Source organism: Spodoptera frugiperda, chromosome 19 (genome assembly GCF_023101765.2).
Source record: "Spodoptera frugiperda isolate SF20-4 chromosome 19, AGI-APGP_CSIRO_Sfru_2.0, whole genome shotgun sequence".
NCBI classification, from domain to species: domain Eukaryota; kingdom Metazoa; phylum Arthropoda; class Insecta; order Lepidoptera; family Noctuidae; genus Spodoptera; species Spodoptera frugiperda.
The window spans coordinates 2,401,410-2,428,666 of record NC_064230.1 but is presented as its reverse complement, the minus strand read 5'-3'; the positions used below and the strand labels follow the sequence as shown (position 1 = coordinate 2,428,666).

Here is a 27,257-nt window from a genome sequence, read left to right as displayed (position 1 = left end):
TATATACATCAGTAATTAGCTTTTTAGGAGAATTACACTTAGCTAAATGCTATTTTCACAGCTACGATTGAGGTTGTATAGTATTGATATTGAATAATTATTGAGATTTTATTGGATAGAAATTGCATTGAAATTGAGATTGGTTCCAAGAGCAAGCCCCCTGGGTTTATTTGAAATATTCTTTCACAATAACTAGAGGGTTAATTTTTATTTTAATGTCCGTCTTGTTATTTTAAAATATTAGAAAAGTATTTTCATTACCTAACGGACGAACTAAATAGATTTTTAATTATCATACCTCGTCATTATCCCTGTGGCGACACTGACAAGTGACAGATGACAGAAGTCGCACATAGACTATCGACGAGCAAATCAATGGATGACGTCACAAATATCCTGCATCGCACATATGAAGTTTACATGCGAATTAACACGGATAGAAAATCCCAACGAACAACAGTCGGGCAGAAAGCCCGCCAGGCTGATCACCTTGATCTGCTGATCATTTAAATGCTAGTGAATGACTGATTAATTTATGGTGTTTAGTCCACCCGTGCGAAGCTAGGAGAGGTGTGTAGCAATATAATAGACTCACGTGGCGTGTCGTGCGGCGGCGGCGGCGCGGTCGCTCTCGGAGACGGAGCGCGTGCGGTCGTAGGGCCGCGCGTGCGGCCCGCGCCCCGGGGCCGCCCCGCCCGCCGCCGCTAGCAACTCGTTCAGCTGGGGCTGCAAATAAATATTACACGTTAATACATATACATATATGTACTACATTATTATAATAATTTTATTATATAATGAATATGAGCCTCTAGCAAGGCTTGAAACTAGTCGAATTTCTCGTCAAACAGTTACATGAGTAAACCGACAACATAATAATTCATTTACTATTTTCTTCTTAAATAATTATATATTTTAATTTATTCCGTTGCGGGATCCAAGACAGTTATGTCCCTGAGACGTTGGACTTCAGTGTTTCGGTGTTTTCATGTTTGTATCTACTGTAGATCCTGGTGCACAGGAGTTGCAAAGGTACTCAATTAAATTCCTTAAATAATATATTATCTGAGAAAGCATGAAGAATGTCGCGTCACCACTGCACCCGTCCTGCCTATACCGGCAGTACGGAACGCCGAGCGACTCGGTTACTGTAGCACTCACATTCGCAGTGACTGTACACGGCACACGCTCGTATACAGTGGACATATAGTGCAATTCTTTTTTATTAAAAATATCTCTCTGTCTACTAATTACTTATGCTAAGATACCAACTTAAGATAAATTTACGTTTAAGATAAATATAAGTAAAATCTGACATATCATATTGTACATTCTTTAAGGATGTTAATTTTCATCTAGAAACTTTTAACGTGTAGGAGAGCCATGCTTCGGCACGAAATGGGTCGGCTCGACCGGAGTGATATCACGGTCTCAAAAAACGTGAAACAACGCTTGCGTTGTGTAAGTGAGGGCACCGGAGGCTAAATTACGCCCTCCCCAATACCCGATTCCAGAACAACCCTTAAATTCCTAACCCCAAAAGATCAGCAACGCACTTGTAACGCCTTTGGTGTTTCAAGCGTTCATGGGCGGCGGCGATTGCTTACCATCAAGTAATCCATCTGCTCGTTTACCAGCTTATATTATAAATAACCCTCCTTCTGGCGCAGTCGGGTAAAAAAAGGATCAAAACATACAAAAGCGACCTCTACCAAACTTTATGATATTTAGTAACTAATATAAATCATATGTGTATAAAAAACAATGCTACATTTAACTAACTAGAAATAAACATTTAGATACAATGTACAAAACTGTAGTTTAACACGTTGACTGTCCGTGCAATACATGTAATGCATGATATGATCTGGCTGTGACGTCCGTGCATTATATATAATGCATTAGTCAGTGGCAACTGAACTGCCTTTACTGCGCTGGACGTGTGAGCTAGAACTTTGAATTTTCTAGGGACGTATGAACAAAGACTTGAAAAAATAAGACTTAAATGTTCCATCGAAATTTTATACTTTTTTAATCAGTAGAATATTTTAAGTTCCATTGGACGTACCAACGAGATTATCCAAAATAGATGGGACAGTCAACGTGTTAAGTGTCCTCAAGTATAACTATAACTAAGTATAATCTCAAGACCTCAAGTGTACTCACCTCAAGCACCCTGAAATCTTCGATGCTCTGGAAGTTCTCGAGGTAGCCCTGCAGCTTGGGGTCCACCTGCAGCGCTCCCGTATGCTTGTAGTACTTCAGGAACGCCCAGAATTTCTCTAAGCCGTATAGCTGACCTGTTGGTACAAGAAGAATGTTAATTTTTTTTTTTGTTTGTATTTTATTTCTTTTTTTTTATGCATGTACACCTGGTTCTTTTCTTTTATTACATTTTTGTGTTATGTTGTGTGTTTTGCGGCCTGTGCCAAATAAATGTATTTTCTTTCTTTCTTTCAAATATTAAGTATCATTTGCACATTTGTTATTGTAAAGTTGCCAGTATTCAATTATAATCTATCTCGCAAGATTGTATACTGCTGTCGTCGAGCAAAGTACTACTTATTTGGTTTTTTTTGTTTTCTCGAAAATTTCTCAATAGTAGCAGGGAGTCTGGAATTGTGTCCAGTATATGGCAATAGGCTCACCCCCTTTACATGGGACTTTAGCACAAGCGGGTGAACATTGGACACGGGCATTACGTGTTGTAATGTGCGCCTCTGCTTACCCCTTCGCAAACAAAAAGAATGACGATAAAAGAAAACTATATTTAACACGTTAACCGCTAAGTCAGACACTGACGATTGACGTTTAGCGGAGGATTTGCATATCATATCAGTCACAAGACGTCCGATTGCTGGACATAGGCCTCCCCAATGACTTCCAGATAGGCCGGTTGGAAGCGACCTGCATCCAGCGGCTTTCTGCGACCTTAATCAGTAGGTCTACTCCGGTTCTCGAATGCGAAGTTTCGTTTAATCTTCGGCCGTAGGTTTTATTGATTTACTAATAGAATTACTTGAAATAACGTTTTATTTTTAATTTCATATCAAAACCTATATTTTTTTTAAATCGTTTATTCACATAATACATACATACAAAAATCGCCAAACTGTGAGTCAGTTTGTTGGCGATAATGGCGCTCTTTAATTTACAATACATATTTATCTTCATTACATTCGTTCATTTAACTATGTTCACGAAAGTTCGCAATAAATGGAATTGTAGTACGAAATCTGCGAAGTTTCGGACGAAACTTCGTTTTTAGTTGAATTAGAGTAGACCTCCAGGTCTGTTCACCTTGTGGGCGGACTTAATGTTAAATAACAATATGAATAGACTCACCCTTCTCATAATCAGCAATGGTTTCCTGCTGGAAGTGCTGGTACAGCTCCGGTCTGAACTTGCGCTCGAGGCCGTACGAGTAGAAACGGAACAGGCACTCCAGGCCGTAGCGGAAACCGGCTGACGCATCCTCGTTGGCTAGCGTTCTGTCGGGATACAAGTTTTATATTGAGTTACATAGAAGATAAGTGTAATAAAATTTGTCGCGAAACATTTTTTATAATTATGTATTTCAATATTTTTGAATCATTGTTGACTATCACATTAATTTCTATGATTAGCATTAGTAACAAGCCGTTAAGGATACTTTTCCACCGCAGATGTGCTATGTAGCTATGCTATGAAGATGTAGTAGTTAAGCTATGATACTATGCGACCGTTTCCACTGCTACTAAACTATGTAGCTGTGCGAGGAAGCTCGAGTCGATAGTAGGGAAGCCATACATAGCACACTTCTTTTCATATAAAAAACAGCTTAGCTGAGTTGGTTTCCATCAGAACTAAGCTATGTGTACCAATGAATATGATTGATGGAAGCAAAACGCATGTGGATGCGTTTTGCGTAGAGATTCTATGCCATGTTGATCCACAACAAACATAGCATAGAATCTCTGGTGGAAAAGCACCCAAAAGCTGGTTTGGCTAGTAGTATATGAAAAGAAACTACTGAAAAGTCAATAATTATAAAGATTACAAAGTTGAATAGTTACCTGAATTCATTATACATGGTGCGATTGAAGTGGTCTCGTAGGAAGAACGACCAGAATCGGAACAGCGTGTTCATCTCTTGCGACTGACCGATGCCAAGCTTCTTGCGTTCTGTAACAAATAACAATAATGTTACAATTTTATTGTATAAAAAATTTCTCACCAGTAGCACGGGTTATGGAATTGTGCCCAGTATTACGTGCCGTAATGTGCACCTCTGCCCACTCCTTCGGGGATAAAATGCGTGACGTTGCATTTTAATACAACTTTCGTGAGACATTTTGATTATTACTTTTCCTATTACCTTCAAAAAGATTTTACTAAAACTTGAGAACGGCTGGATTTGGCTAATATTGATATTTAATTATTTGTGGAGGTCCAGGAAAGCTTTAAAAGATGATACAAATGCAATAAAAATACTACAAATGTAGAATACATCCACTAGCATAACACCTACTGTTGTCTCTCTGCATTAACCTTAGGTTGAATGTCAGAGAATGCCAAATTGGTATTTAGTCCACCTATGTTTAAATGCACAAATAGTAACAATATAGTAAGACTTTTAGTTTTAATTTCGCTTATACATATATTTTTAATTATGCTGCACACAGCAGAGGTGCAACATAAACACACACATGACATGCAATATACCACTCGACATATGTTTCGCTTCTCTACGGAGCATCCTCGGGAGGTGTTTACTCGGCGGCTCCCGCAGCTCGAAAGCCGGAGCATGTTAAAAATACATGTATAAGCGGAATTAAAACTAAAAATCTATTGTATTGTTAGTGTAGCATGGATTTCCGCAAAGTAACGCCTGATTCTATTCTATATGCACAAATATGTAGTGTAATATAAACAAGGGGTTACCTTTAAGACAGCGCGAGTGGTACTTGTGGTAGGCTTGCTGCGTGAAGTGGTTCTCGCGGAGCAGGCCGTGGCTGGGGTGGTGGAACGTGGGCAGCGACGCGGGGACCGACCCGCACGACGACCCCAGCGTCGGGGACGTGCCCACTGACGAACTGTGGAGAGGACAGTCAATATTTGTTAGGGAAAAAGCTTGAATAGTTATCCTTAACCTTTCAACTGCGGGTATATGAGACAACAATAGAATACACATTGTGTCTCGCACTGATTTGCGCTCCATATCGTCATATAACCGGTCGGTTAAGACTGCGAAAATGTTAGTTTTGTCATGATTATCCTGAGCAGCCAATTGTAGAGGGCTACCTACCTACCTTACGATTTAACTGTAGTAATTGGGATACACATTATACTTGAATACTGTGCATATCTTTAATTGGGTAGTATCCTCGGTCAAAGATAAATTATTACAACTTTTCAATACAATAAAATAATCAAAAATAATCACTATCTCATTCATAAATTTGATGAACTACTTAATTTTCGATTTTTTTCTTCTAGCTAAATTTCTTCAAATAAGTCTGCTATTTGACGTAAAAATCTGATGACGTCATAATAGAGTATTTCATACAAAGTTCATAGAAAATATCGGTTTTGACGTTTCGAAGTAAAAGTATGTATTGAATTTGACTAGTAGGAAACTAGTCACTTGTCTGGATTTCTGTGTTTTTTTTTAATTTTCAATGTATGTGTTTCCATTGCTGATATTAATTAAATAAATAAATGTGTAGAGCAAGCAAACAGTTAAAATGCACAGTTTTAACTGAATAGAATCAAGAATAGATAATACTACAGTTGAAACTGTACTAACTGTACAGTTTTTCTTGTTTCTCTTTCAATCGTAAAGTTAGTAGGCTGTATGTACCTACAATTTAACTATACGGTCCGACTGTACAGTTAAACAAAACGTAACGTAAAGTAAATAGTACGTACCCGGTGCTATGCGTCCTGGCGCGATGCTCGCGTATGTCCATGATCCAGCCCACGTGGTGCTCCACGGGCGGGTTCAGCGAGTGGCGCGTCTTGTGCTTGCGGCTGCTTCTGTAACCGAGAAGGAGAAGGTTGAGCGGGTTGCTGGGGAATGGGGGATCATTGCAAGTAAAAATATAGGGGATTTGTGTGTAAAATAAATTTGTATGCCACTTACTGAGCGCTTATAAGCTATCTACACCTGTTTACTTATAATATCATTGGACAGGGCCGTGTTTTTGAGTCACAGTGCACAATCACATTATGGCATCTCCTCTTTGTACTTTATTTTTTTTTTTGAGGGGTATATCATCCAATAACTTCTCCCGCCTTGGGAACCACCCTGTTGCTATTCCTACTTTTTGAGCCAGAGCCGCTAGGTAGTCCGCAGCTCCGGATTGGATCAGTAGATAAGGTTAGGTTACCTTTCTACTTATAATAACATTGGGTAGGGCCGTATTTTTGTGTCATAGTACACAATCACATTCTGATCCGAGTGATGATTCGAGTTTGAAATTGCCAACCCGCATTGAACAAGCGTGGCGATTAATGCTCAAACATTCTCCACGTGAGAGGAGGCTTTTGGTCAACAGTGGCCACTTATAGGTTGTTAAAGGACCTGGGGCCTTAGTCTGCTATTACAATTGTGTCAGAATGGTCGTTCACTGATCAGTGCAAGAGGGACGGAGCTATATATGTCCGTCTCTCTTGCACTGTTCAATGATCGACCATTCTTACACAATAGGCTAATTTTCTACTAGTCAAATTCCATACTTATTTCAAAACGTTATATTTTCTAAGAAATTTTGTATGAAATAGTGCGTTATGATGTCATAAGTTTTTGACGTCAAATAGCAGACTTATTTCTAGAAATTTAGCTCGAAAAAATCGAAATTTAAATAGTTCATCAAATTTATGAATGAGAGTGTGATTATTTTTTAATTTTTTGTAAAATATAACTTTATTGTATTGAAAAGTTGTAATAATTTATTTTTTACCGAGGATAGTACCCAATTGTAATAGCAGACTAAGGCCCCAGAAAAGTCTTGAATTGGCTTGAAAAGTTGGCTATTTAAGATATAAAAGTAAGTGATAGACTCACATAACATCAGTTGCGTGTGGGTCCTTGCTGGCTGCGTAGAAGCGCGCCGTACGTCGCGGCCGCCGGCCCGCTCTACCCTCGGTAGACTCCGCCTGCTGGGATACCTGGGACATTCATAAATCATGTTAATCATTGTAAAATATAACATATACAGAGCGAAATAATATAACTCTGCACCTGCGAGTCCTTACCATAGTTTTTATACACTTATGAAAAATGTATACTATATTTACTAAACCAAATGTTTTATTCTTTCAAATTACTAACAAACAAAGTTAAAGTTCGACAGCTTCAAATCTACAGTCACCATTAGACACTGGCAGAATAGTCTACAACTTTGTATTGGAGACTTGGTCGACACAAAGAAAAAATACTGTAGCCATGACGATACATGACATATGATATAATAATATGATTTATTATTTTTTGACATATGATATATAACAGAAGACAGAAGACGATCAACGAGCAAATCACTGGATGATGTCAGTAATTTAGTGCCTAGAGGGTGTCCATGGGTGGCGCAGATTGCTTAACATCGGGTGATACATTAACTAGTTATGTTCCAACAGTATATAAGAGTGTATATACCTGCTGCGGTCGCGGCGGCGGCGGCGGCGGCTCGGCGGGGTTGCAGTGCTTCTCGTTGGGCACGGCCGCCTCGAACTGCTCGCGGCTGATCAGCGACACCGTGCGGTAGTTCTGGCTGCCGTACGACTGGTTCAAGCAGGAAATTAAAATTAATATTACAATTTATAAACATACTAGCAAACCTGGCGAACTCCGTTTCGCCACCATGATTTTTTTTCTTGTCTTTTCTTAGCTATAAACCTCACGGAACCCGAGACCTTTCCAACGAATGCAAAACCGTGGAAATCGGTTCTTGTGTTCTGGAGTTATAGCATCAGGAAGGAAAACCTGACTTATTTTTATTTATAAACATATATCTAAAGTCCTCTAAAATTATGGCTTTAAATACTACTTATAAAATACAAAATAAAAATAATATTTGAAAATATAAAAAGAGGAGCCAACCAATAGCGGGAGCATGGTCCAAGCTACCGGTGGATAGGGCTACAAATCGAAAAAAAATAATAAAATAAAATTATAATAATAAATCTCGATTTCTTTAAGGTATTCCATTCGTATATAACGAACATTATCTGTATTCAGCTTTTACACCGGATATTTTTGGGAAGTTCGTTTTATGAATTAACTATGTAATAGATATAAAAAAAATAAACTTACTGAGGGATAATCATTGTCGTTCCATAAATCTTCTTCATACCGTCTCAAGCCGTCAGTAATAACCTGGAAATAAATTAAAATACTACATTAACAGCCGTAATCATCAATCTCATCAAAATTTTAAGGAACGCCTAAGCTAAGATAGGTGACATTTTAATGACATTACAACTTTTATTAACTTATAAGTGACGCCTGAATAAAAAAAATGCTCGGCGTAACTTCCGTCCAGGTTACGTCTCTATTCTCTTAGAGCTAGGAATAAAGCAGCGTTTATCTTGCATCATCCAGAGTCGCATTCTCAATTTCTTCGACCATATCATACCGCCGAGGTGATGATTCTGTTGAGGCTTATAGTGCAAAGGAAGGTTGAAGACACAAGAGCGCGGGGCAGGGCACTAAATGATGAATTTGATCCAATTTTCCAATGCACAAGGGCGTTTGTTTGTTTGGATATTTGCCCGCTGATCACGGTGAAAGTACTGAGCGGATAATAATGAAAATTTGGTATCTGACAGGGCATGAGCTGATATGCCCTCAGTGGGCGCCGGCCGTTAGGTGATAGGATACTTTTTATCCCACGGGAACGCGGGCGAAGTCGCTGGGAGAACCTAATCCTGTATAATATATAATAAGCAGAGATCGGAATAGGTGTATTGAATTGGGGTCACTGATCCAAAACATATATATTAATATGGACATTCCTCCGGAATTCGGCAACGCGCGGTCATGTGAATTTAGTCTAAAGGCTAGCAATAAAATATTTAAAATGTATTAATGTTTGCGTTTATTATTTAAACAATCGAATTCCGATGAATTCGATTGTTTTTATTATTCAACAGATAAATATAAAATTTAGTTTTGATACCTTCCTTTAAATTTTAAATTAAGAAGTAATAATATAACTACCAACATTAACAATATTTAATTGGATCCGGAAATGGCTTATCCATGTTATTCTTTCTATGTGCATTTACGGTACAAGTACCAAAAATGAATACACCTATTCCGATCTCTGATAATACGTGGTGTGTGTACCTGTTCGAGGTCCTGCGTGATCTTGGTCCGTGTGTTCCAGTCCCCCTGGCGGTCGTGTCCGTCGTGCTTGGGGGCCCGCGCCGCCGTCTGCGTCACGATCAGCAGGCGCCCCACGTCGCGGTCCGTGAACTCCGCGTCCGACTCCTCGTCAGACCTGGGGATTGGGTGGAGGAGATTAAGTATGGTTTGGTTTGTAAGTATAGTAGTTAAGACTTTGGGGGTAGATAATTGAATATATAGAGTGATTGGTATAACAAAACAAACAACCAAAATTTCGGAAATCGTATTTTGAAACTTTACTTTGTTATTGTGATAAAAATAAAACGAATGAGTATACAAAAATAGTTACTTCGGGAAAGTTGTTTGTAATCATGAGTACAATCACGTGTTTAAATATCGTTCACTAATTACCTGTCACCCTATATGTCATATAATGCTATGTTATGTTAGGGATAATAGATAGAAGATTAAGTATACATAGTTTGGTTTATAAGTATAGTAGTAAAGACTTTTTTTGGGGAATCATCCTATGGCTTCTCCCGCCTTGGGCGAGGCGAGAGGGAGTGTCAGACTCTTACTGACTAAAAACCACCCCGTTCCTACTCCTGCTTTTCGAGCCGGAGCCCCGGTAAACCCGCTAAGTAGTCCGCAGCTCGTAGTGGTTAAGACTTGGGTTTATAAAATTGATATATAAGGTGACTGGTAATTAGTGAACGATATTTAAACACGTGATTGTACTCATGATTACAAACAACTTTCCCGAAGAAACTTTTTTGTAGACTCATTAGTTTTATTTTTATCGCAATAACAAAACAATAAAATTTCGGTTTTAGTACTTTGGAAACAACGCTTGCGTTGTGTTTCGTTGTGTGGGTGAGGATTGGATTGGATGTCCATGGGCGGCGTCGATTGCTTACCATCAGATCAAATTGAAATAAATTATTGTGACTTTGACTTTTGCTTATTCACCAAGCTTTAACCCAGTCTCTGTCAAGACTCCTTCAGAGTCGGTTTCTCACACCCGCTACAAGAGCAGCGGTGGTAGATCCAATAAATAACTTACCAAGCGTCAGTGAACGTGTTATGCCGTGGCGGCGGCAGCTCCAGTTCCTCGTCGAGCTGGAAGTGCAACTCCTCACGAGGTTCCTCTTCAGCCGCAGCCGCTGTGCGCTCGCGGGAACCGGCTTTTGTACGGCGTTTTACCTGTAGAAACAAATCAAGCAATCAGCTTTATTGTGGACCATAGGTATGCATTATAAACACAGATCTTAAACAATTGGGTAGTTTCCCAGGTCAAAAATAAATTATTTTGACATTTCAATACAATAAAATATCCGCAGAATAATCGTACGTTTCATTCATTAATTTGACGATATATGTAGGTACTTATTTTTTTTTATATTTCTAGCTAATTTTAGAGAAGTAAGTAGAGGTATGATATTTGACGAAAATAAATTATGACGTCATAAGTTGCGATCTCCTACAAAATTCATAGAAAAGTAACGTTTTTGACATTTCGATAAAAGTATTGAATTTGACTAGTAGTGAACTACCGTATTAAAATGAGTTCAGCTATGTCCCACCGTTGAATCATTCAATAATAAAATATAAATCAGAATTTAAAAACGCAATTATACATTATTAATATTCCAAATTATAAATAACATACAAATTAAATTTCATAGTTATATTTGTATTGATTTACAATTAATCATGTGGTTAGAAAATATGTGTTGTGTAAGAACCGTGGCAATAGGCTAGTTTCCTACTAGTCAAATTCAAAACTTTTTTCGAAACGTCAAAAACGATATTTTCTATGAACTTTGTATGAAATACTCTATTATGACGTCATCAGATATTTACTTCAAATCAAGCAGTCTGATTTCTAGAAATTTAGCTAGAAAAAAATCGAAAATTAAGTAGTTCATCAAATTTATGAATGAGAGTGTGATTATTTTATTGTATTGAAAAGTTATAATAATTTATTTTTGACCCAGTCATCATCCCTATTGGCGTTTCATTGTCTCTGCCTACCCCCATGGGAGACAGGCGTGAGGTTATGTATGTGTATTAGAAAATATCGTTCATATCTGTCGGCTTCTCAGAACAATAGTTACTAAATATCACCCCCTATTACATGGGACTTATAACACAAATGGTGAAAACTGGGTGTACATTGTATAGCGGCATTACGTGCCGTAATGTGCATACAAATCGGTGCCTGTTCGTGTATTAACGATGATCAAAGCTCTCTTGACATCCACCCCCAGAATTTGACTCAATCTCTTCTACTAGTTATCCGTGACATTTTTAAGGGGGGAAAATCATCCCATAGCTTCTCCTGCCTTGAGCGAGGCGAGAGGTAGTGTCAGACTCTTACTGACTAAAAACCACCCCGTTTCTACTCCTGCTTTTCGAGCCGGAGCCCCGGTAAACCCGCTAGGTAGTCCGTAGCTCCCCCTTTACTTGACTACGTTCAAGTTCCTTATTGACGTACATTCGAGATCAACGGAGGTTGTGCGCGGGTACGAATCTAACTAACGCCTAGTATTTATGTGGCTTTTTGGCTCTACACCCACAGGTGCAGCTGTGTATGTAGTAGACTTGACTTTCATGACTTAAGGCCTCTAGATGGGGCAGAGAGCGCCCACAGAGGGCGTCCTCAGAGGAGAATTGAGAGAAAGGTAAGGGTTGTCGTAAAAATATACTATAAATAATTTAATTTTTTTAGGGAAAATTATCTTAGTACAATAAAGTAGGTTATACTTCATTGCGAAATTTTATGAGTTAATGTGTTTGTTTGTTACTTAATCACGTCAAAACGGCTGAAGGGATCGGGATGAAATTTGGAACAATGGTAGATTGTGGTCTAGAATAACACATAGGCTATTTTTTTACCCACACATTTTTTTACGCGGGCAAAGCCCGACACACGTTGTATGTACACTGTAACACCCACTGTTCACTAGTTATGAATTCCATATTACGATTCACACTCGTTCCATGTAATAGGGGGCAGAGCGATGAAGTTTATAGAATATTTGAAGGCATTGTAGACGACATAATAAACACTCCAGTTGGCGTAATAAAGATTCAGTTCATTATATTATATACAATGTAACATACTTTTCATGTTATGAGTCCCATGTAAAATGTAGTATAGTTTTTGTAGTTTATAAAAGAAAAACCAAAATCTAATAAAAAACAAACTTTATTATTATAAAACCATTAGTTTCTAAGACACTATGCTATACGTACCTCCGTCCATACTTGTTCGGAGTTGGGGCTGATGGTGCCCGAGCTGGGTCTGTCGTCCAGGCTGTCGGATTTGTCGTTGCATTCCTCTGTAAACACACAAAATACATTTTATTATAAACTATTGCGTGAGACATACTAAATTAATTATTATGTTATTGGCTTACTGAAGAAAGTGTTTGACGAAGAACTCGACTAGTTTCAAGCCATGCTAGCGGCTCGAAGTCGAAACATAATAATTAACAAAAATACATTTATAAGAATGAGGTGTAACTAAAAATATTAAGGTCGTGATGGCCTTGAGGTTTTTAAGCCGGCTTCTCATACATAAGGGTGCGGTTTCGAAACCTACCAATGGCAAAGTACCAATGTGAATTTTATATATAGTTATATGTACTTTCTTAGAATATTTAGATACCACTGACAAGACAAACAGTGAAGGAAAACATCGTGAGGAAACCTATAAGTTTGAAATTGTCAACCCGCATAGAGCAAGCATTGTGATTAATGCTCAAACATTCTCCGTGTGAGAAAACGCCTTTGGTGAGCAGTGGCCACTTATAGGCTGTTGATGTGTGTAATTGCTTACATGATTGCATTTACTGTAGATCCTGGTACACAGGAGTAGCAGCTGTTTTGGGGCTATTTTTATTTATCTATAAATATAATGAAACTTACCATGTCGTAATGCAAGCGGCACGAACTCAGGGACGTCGGGGTTTAGCGAATCGTGTGCGGCAGCGCCGCCCGCCAGCCCGCCGCGCCCGGTGCGAAACATTCTACAACAACATACAATACTTTAAGTCTTTGACTGCCAATAGAAAACTGTTGAAGGCAAATCCTCCGCTAACGTCGGTCACCGGTGACCACCACGGCGTTCAAAGTGTTAAACCACCTGATACTATTAATAAATAAATGATAATATTTTTCATTTGATATATGACATGTTTCTGCTGTTTCTGTACCAATGGGTGGGCTCGATCGGAGTGATACCACGGCCTCACAGAAAACTGACGTGAAACAACGCTTGCGTTGTGTTAGTGAGGTTACCGGAGGCCCAATTACACCCGCCTCCTTACCAATCGTCGATAACCCTAAATTCCTACCCCCAAAAAGCCCTTGTAACGCTTCTGGTGTTTCAGGTGTCCATGGGCGGTGGCGATTGCGTACCATCAGGTGATCCGTCTGCTCGTTTACCGGCTTATACCACAACAAAATTTAAAAAGATGTTGTAAACACACAAAACTCGAAAGTATCACAATTATGGATTATTTTCAAGAGGCTCACCCCTTTATTACATATTAAAACGAATACATATACTTAATTATGTATTTTCGTTGATTAAAAGCGTACTTTCTATAATAATAAGCATAATTTGTCGCGTCACCACTGCACCCGTCCTGCCTATACCGGCAGTACGGAACGCCGAGCGACTCGGTTACTGTAGCACTCACATTCGCAGTGACTGTACACGGCACACGCTCGTATACAGTGGACATATAGTGCAAATAATATAAGTAAAGAGAAGTAGAGTTATTTTGAAAAAAGTAACCAATGTAGTTTCTTGCTCGTTCTTCTCCATTCGAAGCTACACTTTGGAACGAGCACCTAACTTCACTGACGGACAATTCAATTTGACGTTTCAAAAGTACCCTATTGAGGATTAAATGAAATAAATGCTTTGACTTTGAGAAGTTTCATCGTGATTGACGGACAAACATCTAAACAAACAAACTTTTACATTTATAATATTAATTATGATTATGATTGAACGTACCTGGGCAGCGGTGGCGGAGGTACCGCCCTGAGGAGTGATGAAACTGGTGCAACCAGAGGACCTCCCATCGTCGGCAGAGGGAAGATACCCACCATCTGTTTCTTACGGCTACGACAAACAAACATCTATTAGTATTTATACCGATTTACCGAATTCTGCAACTGAATTTTGAAGTTCGAATAAGGTAGATGACTAATTTTGATTTCAATGTCCGTCTTGTAGATTATTTTAAAACATTAGACACGTATTTTTTATTTTCTTACCGAAACAAATACTTTCGAAGATATACCGATTTGAAATCACTTCGCGTGACGTTACTAGGCGAGAGGGAGTGTCAGACTCTTACTGACTAAAAACCACCCCGTTCCTACTCCTGCTTTTCGAGCCGGAGTCCCGGTAAACCCGCTAGGTAATCCGCAACTCCGGAAATGTCGTAGCAAGCTTTGATTAGTTTTATCTAAGTATTGTTATCTTATATGTCAAAATAAAAAAATACGTGTCTAATATTTTTTCATTACCTAACTAACGGACTAAATAGATTTTTAATCTTCATACCCCGTCATCATCCCTGCTAAATTCCACTTACCGTTTTTCACCAGGCTTCTCCTCATTGCCCTCAGACTGCAGTGGTGGATCATCAGTAGGGTCTATCGGCTTCTCGGCCTCAACCTCAACATCTTTCTTCTTGTCTTCTGCGACCTCTCCCACTTCTATTGCGGCGGACACTTCTGGTATCTCTGGCTCAAGTATCTCCTCTACCGTGGCTGATGGTTGCGAGGGCTGCTGTTGTGTCTGTAATGGTTTTTTTTATAGTTTGATTTGTGTAAGTTGGGAGTTGTTTTGTGGAGTATAAATAGAAATATGGTTGGTTTTAGTAACCTATCTAGCGGTTGATGGAAGGAGTTTTATGTCATAAATTTAGTATCTCTCTTGGTCGAAATTAAACCAAAAATTTTGGTATGATTGTAGATTTTTTACTTTAGTTCCCATAGAAGAGAATCGCTGTTCTATGGAACAAATCCAACCTTTTCTTTGACAATAAACAGTTTTTATAATTTTTGTTAGGTGTTAGGTAGGTCAAGTCATACCACAAGTACTAGGGTGATTCTTCAAAAAAAGTCACAAAAAGTTAACGGCGTCATTATCCTCACCCAAAAGTTAACAATTCTGGCGATTGAAACACAAAATTTGGTTTCAATAAATTAAGCTGTGACACTGCTCTCAACCAATCAAATATAAATAAGGATGACAATAAGCTACCATGATGCTTAATAACGCGGGAGAATAATGATTTGTTAAATAAAAGTTAAAGTTTTTTGAAGAATCAGTACTACCATTTTAATGGTAATTGATTTAATAACTCCTTTCATTATTACCGTTAGATAGGTCATAGGGACTAGTTACAATAATGTAAAACATTTATAATTACCAAAACATCGACTTATAATGTTGCTTTAAGCGTAAAATCTGATTGTACAGTTCACCGAAAAGTATTTTTGTTTGTAAGACATTAAAATTAATTTAATTACAATACTTTTGTCGTTGCAATTTAAACACGTTAATCGCCACGTCGTCGTACATAGGTGATGCTTAGCGGAGGATTTGTCTTTAACAGTTTTCTGTCTGCAGTTGTTATTAAGCCTTTGATATGACTGCCAATTGAAAACTGTTGAAGGCAAATCCTCCGCTAACCGGTGACCCCGTGGTGTTTAACACGTTTATCGGTGACAGACGTTAGCGGAGGATTTGCCTTCAACAGTTTTCTATTGGCAGTCAAAGCCTTAAGGTGTTAAATGGAATTAAAAATGGACATAAAGTATCAGCTGCGTCATTGATTCATACAAAATCATGTAATTGTTTATCATACTTTTACCGTAAACTGTACAATATTACGAAAATTCGTTCAAAATTGCATAAGCAAATAAAAATAACAATGATAAATGAACAATCATGCACTAAATACTATAACTTCGACATATAATCGTATGCACGTGCCAATTTCAAGCCATACTTTTATAAAACAAATTGTAAAACAATCCTACAATAATTAAAAAAATATAACGTACATACACCGCCGTGTTTATTTGCGGTGAACTCATAAACTACTGAATAGTATTTCATGCGGTTTGTACAAGAGAATAGAGATTTTTAAGGAAGGTTTAAGAAATATTTAAAGGTTAATTAAGTTATAATAAATGTGTTTTTTTAGGTTTTAATGTAAATACTATAAAGAAACACTAAATAACATTTTTGTTTTTTTTATTTGATGGGTCGACGTTTGGCCATTATCTCGCCTAAATAATCTATTTTTACCATCACCTGTTTGCGGCGTTTGGGAGCGTTCCGTTTAAACCCTGTATGTTTTATTTTCTACTGTCAACCCTGTGTATCAAATTCTTCAAATCTCACATCTTTTAACTGTGAACCATCGTGTGATCACCACCCTTTCAAATAATAGAAATAAGTATTTGAACTCGAAACGGTATTTTTACCATGTTTTTCTGTACGGATGAACTCAGTTCATCCGTGATCGTGGCGCTTGCAACAGTGCCGAAATATCGGAAACTCATAGACATAGAAAAACATGGTAGAACTCGTCCAATGCTAGTGTTAGTGACCATGTCAGTTTAAAAAATTGAAATAAATGATAATGATGAAATTCCATTTATATATCTTTTTTGTGCACTGACATTATAAGTCGTAGTTATAGTATGAAATAGTGTATTCTACTTTATCGAAACGTCAAACTACTGAGTATAGACGTTCGCGAATTGAGAAATATGTTTTGCCCTGTCGTAGTGGCCTGTTTCAGTATTTAACACTGAAAAGGTAAGATTACAGGGTCGTTTTAGGCATGGCTTGAAAGTTCTAAAAATGTGTTTTATAATAGTTCTTGCTTTTACTTATTAATTTTACATCTTTGATAATGTAATTAGTGCTATAACTGAGCAACTGGTAGTCGTGCAAAAACCAAGTTCAATTATGTAGTCAACAAATTGTTCCAGTTGTGAGTGAGTTATGTCTGTAGTCACACTATATTTTTTTAAACGTTATCCCGCTTTATAATTTTTTCCTGTGTCGTGGGTGCGTTTACAAACATACAAGCTCACATACACATGACACCCAGACCCGAAACAACAACTTGTTGATCACACAAAGGGTTGTATCGAGTATCAGAGCGCCAAATACGCTCTCGTTTCGATTACTTTAAACGTAAAGCAAACTCGTACTAAGGGTAAAGGTTTCAAACCTTAGACTTCAGTTGTGTCTGTAGGTACTCGATTTATTTATGACACTAACATATATTTTCATTTACCAACATACACTGAATAGCATAACAGATCTTTCAAAATATATCATCAGCACACATAGACAGTACCTATTCTAAATAAATATTACTACGACAGCAATAAAAAAAAAATTATGTATCCAACGAACAGTTGACATTTACCCATTTCTTACACAAAGAAAAACATTCATACAACACCAAGCTTACTATAATATGTATAACCTAAAGATAGCAAAATAGAAAAGGACAGAAATGGGGAAATTTTAAAAATGAAAGAAATAGAGAAAGAGAGAGACAGAAAGAGAGAGAGAGACAAATATCTATCTGTAGTTAAAATAAAAATTGTATGAATAAATGCTTAACTAATGAATGATATCACCTACTTGTGATAAAAATCATGCTTCTACAAAAGTGAATAAATCAATAGACATAAAGAAACTGATAAAAATGGGCTAAAAATAAATTTTAATGAATAAAAAGAGGGAAAGCAAATTGTAGGCAATAGATATCAACATCATCACAGAATATATAAACAAAATACTAAAAAGAGCGCTTTAAATATGAAAAAAAAAAAAAAAAACTAGAAATAACAGAAACAATTGCGCAATAAAATAATTTCCTAGCAATTTTTGACGACACATATACAAAACTAACACCAATAACATAATAATTATAATAAAAAAGGGGGACGATCGTGCAAAACATTTTGAACAATAAAACAATACGTATTTAAGTATAAAATGCAATAACATAAAATTATACTACACAAGAGTACGAATATAACAAGACTGAATAAATTAAAAGCAAATTTTGTTCAATGCTACATAATGTGGGGACTGACGAAAGGGCTGTTTAGAGATTTAAATATCGATCTATTTCAATAGGATTTTGTGTATTCAATACATATTTAATTCGTAACCTGTTTAACTGATACATTTCCTATGAAAAACATGTCCAATTATTATTAAGTTTAGACTGATAAAGTCTTAAACAGACGTACATAGCACATCTCTGGTGGAAAAACAGCATAAAGCACTGCTTTCTTTAAATATTATTCCAGAGGATCATTCATAACAACTAAACAGTCAAAGTGGTTCACTTTAATATTTTTGGAACCAGAATAAAGTTTTTCTGGAGACAAATGGCTTATACTATCTGCCATTACTTCTAATAACGAGAAGTTTGATGATTACAAAATTCCTTGAAATAGATTTTATCCATGTTTTGTTTTGTATGCTGACTAAAGGCAAAATGCCTACAAATACTTGAATAAAGATAATATCAGCAGAGAAAGAACTCCATAAATGCGGCGTACTTGCTTGTTTAATTGTTTATTTTTCATATTACACTCCAATTACACTTTTGGAGAATCAAGTGTGGACTTTGTGGTTAAACTTTAATGAGGCCTACAGCCAATCACTGGACTGTTACCGGTCGATAATTAGATGTTAACGTTTATCCTAGGTAACTAAATATGTTAAATAGCTCTAGATTAAAAACCTTAATAAATATAAATGTTATCTCTATATCAACCACTATATTAATAATTTCTAGCCTTAAAAAATATCAGCATACAAAACGAAACAGCGTAAAAATCTCTATAAAACAGCCCACATACAAAACATGCGACCTAAACGTGCTTACATTTCGAAATCAACATTTGTAATGGCTGTGATTCGCTCAAGGAGAATATGATTCAATAAAAAAATATTCTCAATATCACATGCAACTTATAAAAAAGAAAGAAATTGTAACGCAATGTGAATGTTGTGCAATATGAACATTGCGTAATGGGAAGTTGAGCAATGTTTTTCGAACGGTTATGTTGAGCAATATATGTATTGCGCAATGAAAATATTATTCAATGTTGTATTGCGCAACATTTTTTAAGTTGTTCTTTGTCTCTTTTACAAATAAAGGAGGAGGTTTACAATTCGATCGTATTGTTTGTTCTGCAATATTATTTATGATAAGTATATAGAGCGACTGGTAATTAGTGAACAATATTTTTGTTTTGATAAAAATAAAACTAATGAGTATACAAAAAAAGTTTCTTCGGGAAAGTTGTTTGTAACCATGAGTACAATCACGTGTTTAAATATCGTTCACTAATTACCAGTCATATCGCAACATTAATTACTCATAGTTACTGTAACTCCTAACATAAAATAACATATCAATAGTTTTACTTACTATTTCTCATAGTTACTATTACCATATAATAGCGGTAAAAAGTAACAATCACAGCCACCACAAACATACCTACGAAAAAATAACTAAACAATCAGATTTATTTAAGATTTCTGTATAAAATCCAACATACGGGATCCATTGTATTGAGATACAAGAGTTGGCATGCGGCCGTATGTTGCCACATGACACAGGATGTCGCTGTTTCGCGTGAAACTTGGCACATCGACGTGTGCGTCACGCGGCATTGTTGTATGCAGCAGTGTTGCATGATGTTGCCCCGTTGAATACCCACGTTTACCTTTCGATTGCCATAGGTTTTCTCTTTTACCGTACCGTTTTATGTGATAACATGGGATTTAGAAGTTTTATTTATGTTTGGTTGGTATAAAATATAAATTGACTTTTTTGTAGAAATGATTGGTGGTCAATTTATATTGGTATAGCTTGCTAGAAGAGTTTATAGAAATTGGAATGGTTGATTTTTAATTTAATTCTAAGAATCTTTATGTTTATTATAATATTCAAAAAAATTGAGAAGAATGACAGCCGTGTAGGTTATTGAAATTATGCATATTATTTAAAAATAAATGTCTAAAATAGGCTACTTCTCTACCGATATATCGTATGAATTTTGTATGAAATGGAAAATTTGCTAAAAAAAAAAATCGAAAATTAAGTTGATCATCAAATCTATGAATGAAAGTGTGATTATTTTTGAATATTTTATTGTATTGAAAAGTCAAAATAATTTATTTTTGATTGAAGAGACTATACAATCGTATAATTATTATTTTTGGGACTGGAAATTGAGAACGGCTACTTTTCCCATTATTACGTGGAAAATTATTTAAAACTGACACAAAACCATTCCAATTCCTATAAAACTCTTCAACATCTAACAGTATTGTTTGCCATCTATATAAATATGCACATGTGCCTACCCGTTTATAAAATGGTAGCGTGATTACTCAAACCATTATAGAGGGGTTACCATTATTTTCATATATTTTTGACATGGCAGCACCAAAAGGCTCATTATAACTTTTTATGTAAATGGTAACCCCAATCACATGCTTTAATTAATATTATGATATGGCAATACTTTTATGAGTATAAGCTTTTTAAACAAGCCTTGCTTATTTTTTTAATGAGGCATACAGATGAATATAGGTCGTTTGTGTTCAGAAAGTAAAATATGTAAATAAAAATAAATCATTAAATCTAATGTTGAGTGCAAAACTTGAGAACGAATAGAATAAAATAAATTATTATTGAGAAATATACTCGGTTTTCTCCGCATTAAAATTTCGAGCACATACATCAAAACATCATCGTTTTGTTTGTTGACTCACTTATTCTTATTCGTTTATAATGTGAACATAACACATTGTTTTATTTTAAGAATTTAAGAATCGCATCTATTATCTTTAGTAACCTATATTCTTACCTCAATTAATGGAAGCCTCTGTAAATGAGACAAATATTTATTCACACCTAGTTATCTGAGACATTGGGTTAGTGGAATACCTCTATATGTGAACCAATTTGCAGGTCTCACTGTATTATATCTTTGAACCTTTTAAAAATCTATAAGAACGTGCTCCAACTGCCAGACAATTATATTTATAAACGTTTAAGATATAAAGTTTTTTATTAGTTTTGTCCAATTTGTGAATGTGAGTACAACACAAATAAATTTACTTTCTCAACACAAACGACCTATATAATGACATCCCTACATAATAATTTAACTGCCTCTCATAATATAATGAAGGGTATATAATAAATAACCAAAACCAACAAAAACATAACGAAATTCACACACAATTCTCAAAATATTTAGGACAAAATTTTGAAAAACAAATCCAGTCAAATTTACAGCCAATTGTTCAAAAAACTAAGCATTTTAAAATCACCAACGTTGTGTTCAATTCAAACGAAATCGATTGTCAACGAGTAAAATCAATTTTTAACTGTGTAAAACATATTTTTATTAAGTCAGAGAGTAAAAGTGATACTTTTTTTTACTAAAACTACAGTTTCTAGATTTAAAGTATAACTTTTTTTTATTGTTATTTCAGTATTTTACGGTAAAGCCGGGTCCAGACGAGTGTAACGTGTAATGTAATCCACCGTGTAATGTAACACGAATTCTTCAGCGTGAGTGTTACATGTAATGCTCGTACTGCCGTCCACACGTAGAATTCGTGTTACATTACACGGTGGATTACATTACACGTTACACTCGTCTGGACCCGGCTTAATATGAAAGCGTAAAAAGTTTTTACCAGTCAATTATTTTTTAATTTACTCCATTTTTTATCAATTATAATTCAATTTAAAACGATACAAGAATCAAAATCGAATAGTAAAACTGACACCTCTAAAAATTGATTTTACTCGCCGCCAACGAGTAATTTACACATTTTTACACGACGCCAATCAACTGTCAAATCAAAAGGCTACATACCTCGAATTTTTCAACGGTTGTTATTGTAGGCTCCTTGACAATGTTATCAAATTTCTTTTCTTCGACATTTTCCACTCTTTCAGTGTTCGCTTCTATACTTGGAGCCTCTTCCTTCACGGTTTCTTTGTCAGCGTCAGCTTCGGGCGTCTTCGGTTTGTCTTCGGATGTGTTCGGTTGTTCTCCTTTGTTGTCGTCGGGGTTTGTGCTCGAGGTTATGTCTAGGATCGGCCATTTTGTCGGTTCGAAGGCTGTTCGGACCTGTTGCGGGATTCGTTTGTTAATTAATGATGTGAAGATTGGTTTTTAGTTAAGTGTTGAATAGTAATATCGAAAATGGATAAAGCTAACGTGGGAATTTAACGTAATATCCACGGTAGTCGGGATTGATGAATTAAGAGTGATTTTCATAAAATTCTCTCTCAGTGCTGCACTGCGCTATACAGCATGTTAAGCAGTAGTTACCGTTAAAAAAATATTTTCGTATCTCATCAAAATCCATTAAACCATGATTGATTATTATGATTCTTCTGCAGCATCATGCTTTTTAATCAGGAAAGGGTAGATGTGCACATGACAACTAGCACACCTGCAATTGACTACTTTTTTATTGAGAGGGAAATTCATTCAGTGACTTCTTCCGCTTTGAGTGAGGCGAGAGGTAAGGTAACTAAAAACCACCCCATTGCTACTCCTGCTTTTTAGAGCAGGAGCCCCGGTAAATATACTACAGTCTGCAGCGCAAGATCCATATTCATATTCATTTATATATAGGCACTTCACACAACTTACAATTGAAATTCCACCTTAAAACTAACAAATATAAACTCCACCATACCTTAAATCCACCAATAAGTTGCAGCTTATCGGAATCGCGGATAGCGTCAAGCACGAGTTGCACGTCCGCCGTGAGCGCCCTCACGCGGTGGAAGGAGGCGATGAGCGTGACGGGAATGGTCCCGTCCGCCGCCATCTTGCGACGGAGGAAGAAATCGCGGGCCAAGTTGTCCGGGCTGAAGTAGTATTCGCTGGAAAATGGGAAATTGTTATTTTGCTATTGTATATTTTAATTTTTATAAGGAAATCTTCTTTGAGGAGGGGGAAAATCATCCAATCACTTCTCCCGTTTTGAGTGACGGGAGAAGGAGTGTCTAACTCTTACTGACTACAGGATAGAAAACCGAGCATGGAGAATTATAAAAAAAACATTAATATCACCTTTCCCTTGGGATTTGAAGTTGGCTATTGTATATTTCGATCCTTATAAAATAATCATAATCTATACTTCTTTGAGGAGGGGGAAAATCATCCAATGACTTCTCCCGCTTTAGGCGAGGCGAGAGGGAGTGTCAGACTCTTACTGACTAAAAACTATTCTGTTCCTACTCCCGTTTTGCCTGTGAAGGAGTAGCTATTTAATCATAATTTCAAACTTCATCAATGTATTGAAAATGTTTAAAAACATTAACAAAACCTTTCCTAACTTGGGATTCGAACTCTTATTGCCTTGTGTGAGGAGAACGGTCAGACTCTTACTGACTAAAAACCAGTTCCTACACCTGCTTTTCGAGCCGGAGCTCCGGTAACCTGTTACGTTCAGTCCTACTGGGCCAAATCTGTGATGGTCTAGCTGTTGGGATTCGAACCCTCAGCTTTATATCTTTATATTCAGTGTCAGCATAGATCAATGACGATAAAATTAGGAGTTCTAACATGAATAAGTTTGTCGCGTCACCACTGCACCCGTCCTGCCTATACCGGCAGTACGGAACGCCGAGCGACTCGGTTACTGTAGCACTCACATTCGCAGTGACTGTACACGGCACACGCTCGTATACAGTGGACATATAGTGCAAAAAAGTAGCCTTTATGATAAATTAAAATATTTAGCTATTTATGTTATTCTATTCATCTACAATTCTGACAGACATTAAGTACCGACAAATTTCGAACTACAAGAAGTCCCTTAATCAATTGGCTTACTGACTTATTAATATGACAATAACTAAGAACTCCAGTACAGCACGAAACTAATCGGATATTCCCGAAAAAATATAAATGAAACCTGTATAACCATTATTTACTGCACAATCTCGTTACTCTAAAAGACCAATCAAAGCCTCCTCTAGTGTTGCGGGTGTCCATAGTGGCGCTGATTGCTTACCATCAGGTGATTTATGTACGCTTAGTACGAGTTTGCTTTACGTTGAACGATATAGAAACAAAAGCGCGTTCAGGACTCTGATTAGCCAGAGCGAATGAACCAATCAATCACAACTCGATATCGTTCAACGTAAAACAAACTCATACTAAGCGCCGTACTCAGAGTCATGTAATGATTACTTAACCCTGTCCTTAGCGATTGTTTTCGGAACAAAATCTTTACTAAGGAACAGTCTAAGTAATCATTAAATATGACTACGGCAGTAAGAGTACTGTCTGCTCGTTTCCCCCTATCTATACTAATATTATAAAGCTGAAGAGTTTGTTTGTTTGAACGCGCTAATCTCCGGAACTACTGGTCCGATTTGAATAATTCTTTTTGTGTTGGATAGCGCATTTATCGAGGAAGGTTATATAGGCTATAAATCATCACGCTACGATCAATAGGAACCGAGCAGAGCGGGTGAAACCGCGCGGAAGTAGCTAGTATAAAAAAAAAAATACTCACATCTGCTTCTTAATCAAATCCTTCAAGGTCGCGTGATCCAATCCCATGCCGTAGGGCGTCGCCGTGGCCGCCGCCGCTCCGTAGTAGAATGCCTGTGCCAATGGTGGTGCTAAGGGTGCCCCCAACGCCGCCAGACCCCCGAAGGGAACCACCACCTGCGCGACGCCAGTGGATACCCTAAGCTGCTTTTGGGATAGGGGAGGGGGGGAGTTATGAGTGTTTGATGTGATGTGGTGATGTGAGATTGTTGAGAGTTGATTTTGGTTGTTGGAAGACTAGGTTTTTTGCTAATATAGGCTGTTAAATGGCTTATAAAGTCCTATTTTATAATTTATTACTCAAGGTACTTTTGTCTTTGTAAAACATTAATTATACTAACTATTTAGCCTTGTTATATTATGAAATGTTAATTATTATTATGTTTTTCGGCTTACTCACGTAATTGTACCCTCAGTATGAGTTTACTTTACGTTTAAAGTAATCGAAACGAGAGCACATTTAGCGTTCTGATTGGCCGGCTCGAATAAACCAACCAACCAGTGCGCCAAACGCGCTCTTGTTTCGATTTAACTTTAAATGAAAAGCAAACTGGCACAAAGGGTATTATTTGACGAGGAACTCAACTAGTTTCAAGCTATGCTAGAGTTATCAGTCGCTGCGTCGTGTGTCGCGGAATACTGCTCACGAATATAAGCCTCTAGAATAACTTTAACCTAGTCAAGTTCCTCGTCAAGCACTTACTAGAGCAAACCAAAAAAACATAATAATTAATTTCGTATAAACAAATGTATTTATTTTATTAACAATAGCAACACTCTCAACAAAACTCACATGATAATAAATAAAAAAAAATAATGAACACCAAATAAAAATAAATGAAACCATGTTAAAATAATAATAGTAAAAAAATAAAATTAGTATGTCATCGTAAACATAACTCATGTTGTTCCTTGAGATGTACACATATAGTGTGACTGGTAATTAGTGAACGATATTTAAACACGTGATTGTACTCATGATTACAAACAACTTTCCCGAAGAAACTTTTTTTGTATACTCATTTGTTATACGAGGCGAGATGCCCGCGTCTGGGTTATTGGATGACTAGAAACTAGGTAGGTATTTTGGAACTTTAGCGAAAGCACGCGCGCGCGTTTTAGTAGTTTTGTTATAGTAATAAAAATAAAACCAATGAGTATACAAAAAAAGTTTCTTCGGGAAAGTTGTTTGTAATCATGAGTACAATCACGTGTTTAAATATCGTTCACTAATTATCAGTCACCCTATATACACTGTAACACCCACTTTCTACCAGTTATGAGTCCCATGTAATGTTGTTTAATACTTTCTTATACATTTGATGAGTATTGTTAATAAGTTGTTTTAAAAACTGTACTCATGTTACCATTCACCAATTTTATATATATAAAAAACTGTTAGTACATATTAATGTCCCATTAATGAATGAATTTGATGATTCTATTTTGAGTACCATGTTGTATATAATACCCATATAAAATGCCAGTAGCCAGTCTGTCTAACCAGACTAGCTCAGCGATATTATAGTGCACAAGTGTGTGCGCTAACACTGTTCCTTTACACTCTGAACCCGATGTGAATAATTATTTTTGTGTTGGATAGTGAATTAATCGAGGAAGGTTATCAACATCAAGCTCCGATTAATAGGAGCCGAGCAAAGCGGGTGAAACCGCGTGGGAGTAGCTATTCTTATAATATAGCTATTCTTACAATACTAAACCAATGAAATATTTGTTAATAATTAATTATTAATCTAAATAAGTCGTGGCGTACGCCTTTCTAAGATTATTGAGACACCACTGACAAACGGTGAAGGAAAACATCGTGAGGAAACCTGGGCTTATAATTCCTAATTATAAGTTTGAAATCGCCAATCCACATTGAGCAAACGTGGTGATTAATGCTCAAACCTTCTCCGTATGACTTTGGTCAGCAGTGGCCACTAAATAGACTGTTGATGTGATGGATATTGATTACTGTTGATTGATGTAAATGATTAGTGATTATTATGAGAATGAGAATAATTATGTATTTTAGTAAAACCAATCACCTATAAACTAAAAACGAACCCAAAATACGTATAAATAAAAATGGTACTCAAAATGATAGAAAAACAATGAAAACAATCAAAGGTTTTGGGAAAGGGACATGATTTCAGGTCTTTACATTACATACCATTTATACTTGAACCAAGATCGATGTGAAACATTTACAAACAAACTATAAGTGTAGAAG

The 27,257-nt window shown here is 36.7% G+C and overlaps 2 protein-coding genes and 1 long non-coding RNA gene across 38 annotated transcripts in view; 1 reads left to right on the top strand and 2 right to left on the bottom strand.

Moving 5' to 3' along the window:
* LOC118281136 (ATP-dependent RNA helicase abstrakt) overlaps window positions 1-27,257 on the top strand; it is a 209,380-nt gene that overhangs the window by 43,101 nt on the left and 139,022 nt on the right. The gene's annotated exons all lie outside the window — the stretch shown is intronic.
* The window catches only part of LOC126911877 (uncharacterized), a 129,195-nt gene that overhangs the window by 8,663 nt on the left and 93,275 nt on the right, over window positions 1-27,257 (bottom strand). The window lies entirely within an intron of this gene.
* The window catches only part of LOC118281112 (la-related protein 1B), a 96,111-nt gene that overhangs the window by 3,447 nt on the left and 65,407 nt on the right, over window positions 1-27,257 (bottom strand). For 9 of the 16 annotated variants that reach the window (XM_050700911.1, XM_050700904.1, XM_050700906.1 and 6 more), the window contains 18 exons: window positions 24,984-25,168; window positions 23,151-23,340; window positions 22,316-22,573; window positions 14,950-15,155; window positions 14,364-14,471; window positions 13,265-13,365; window positions 12,590-12,675; window positions 10,395-10,534; window positions 9,332-9,485; window positions 8,297-8,359; window positions 7,640-7,765; window positions 7,049-7,152; window positions 5,911-6,018; window positions 4,924-5,075; window positions 4,056-4,164; window positions 3,346-3,491; window positions 2,167-2,300; window positions 596-726 (listed from right to left, as the gene is read on the bottom strand). In XM_050700911.1, coding sequence (XP_050556868.1) covers window positions 596-726; window positions 2,167-2,300; window positions 3,346-3,491; window positions 4,056-4,164; window positions 4,924-5,075; window positions 5,911-6,018; window positions 7,049-7,152; window positions 7,640-7,765; window positions 8,297-8,359; window positions 9,332-9,485; window positions 10,395-10,534; window positions 12,590-12,675; window positions 13,265-13,365; window positions 14,364-14,471; window positions 14,950-15,155; window positions 22,316-22,573; window positions 23,151-23,340; window positions 24,984-25,168 — 2,501 coding nt within the window. The remainder of the gene's footprint in view (window positions 1-595; window positions 727-2,166; window positions 2,301-3,345; window positions 3,492-4,055; window positions 4,165-4,923; window positions 5,076-5,910; window positions 6,019-7,048; window positions 7,153-7,639; window positions 7,766-8,296; window positions 8,360-9,331; window positions 9,486-10,394; window positions 10,535-12,589; window positions 12,676-13,264; window positions 13,366-14,363; window positions 14,472-14,949; window positions 15,156-22,315; window positions 22,574-23,150; window positions 23,341-24,983; window positions 25,169-27,257) is intronic. The other 7 variants (XM_050700908.1, XM_050700913.1, XM_050700917.1 and 4 more) reach the window with 3 other exon arrangements.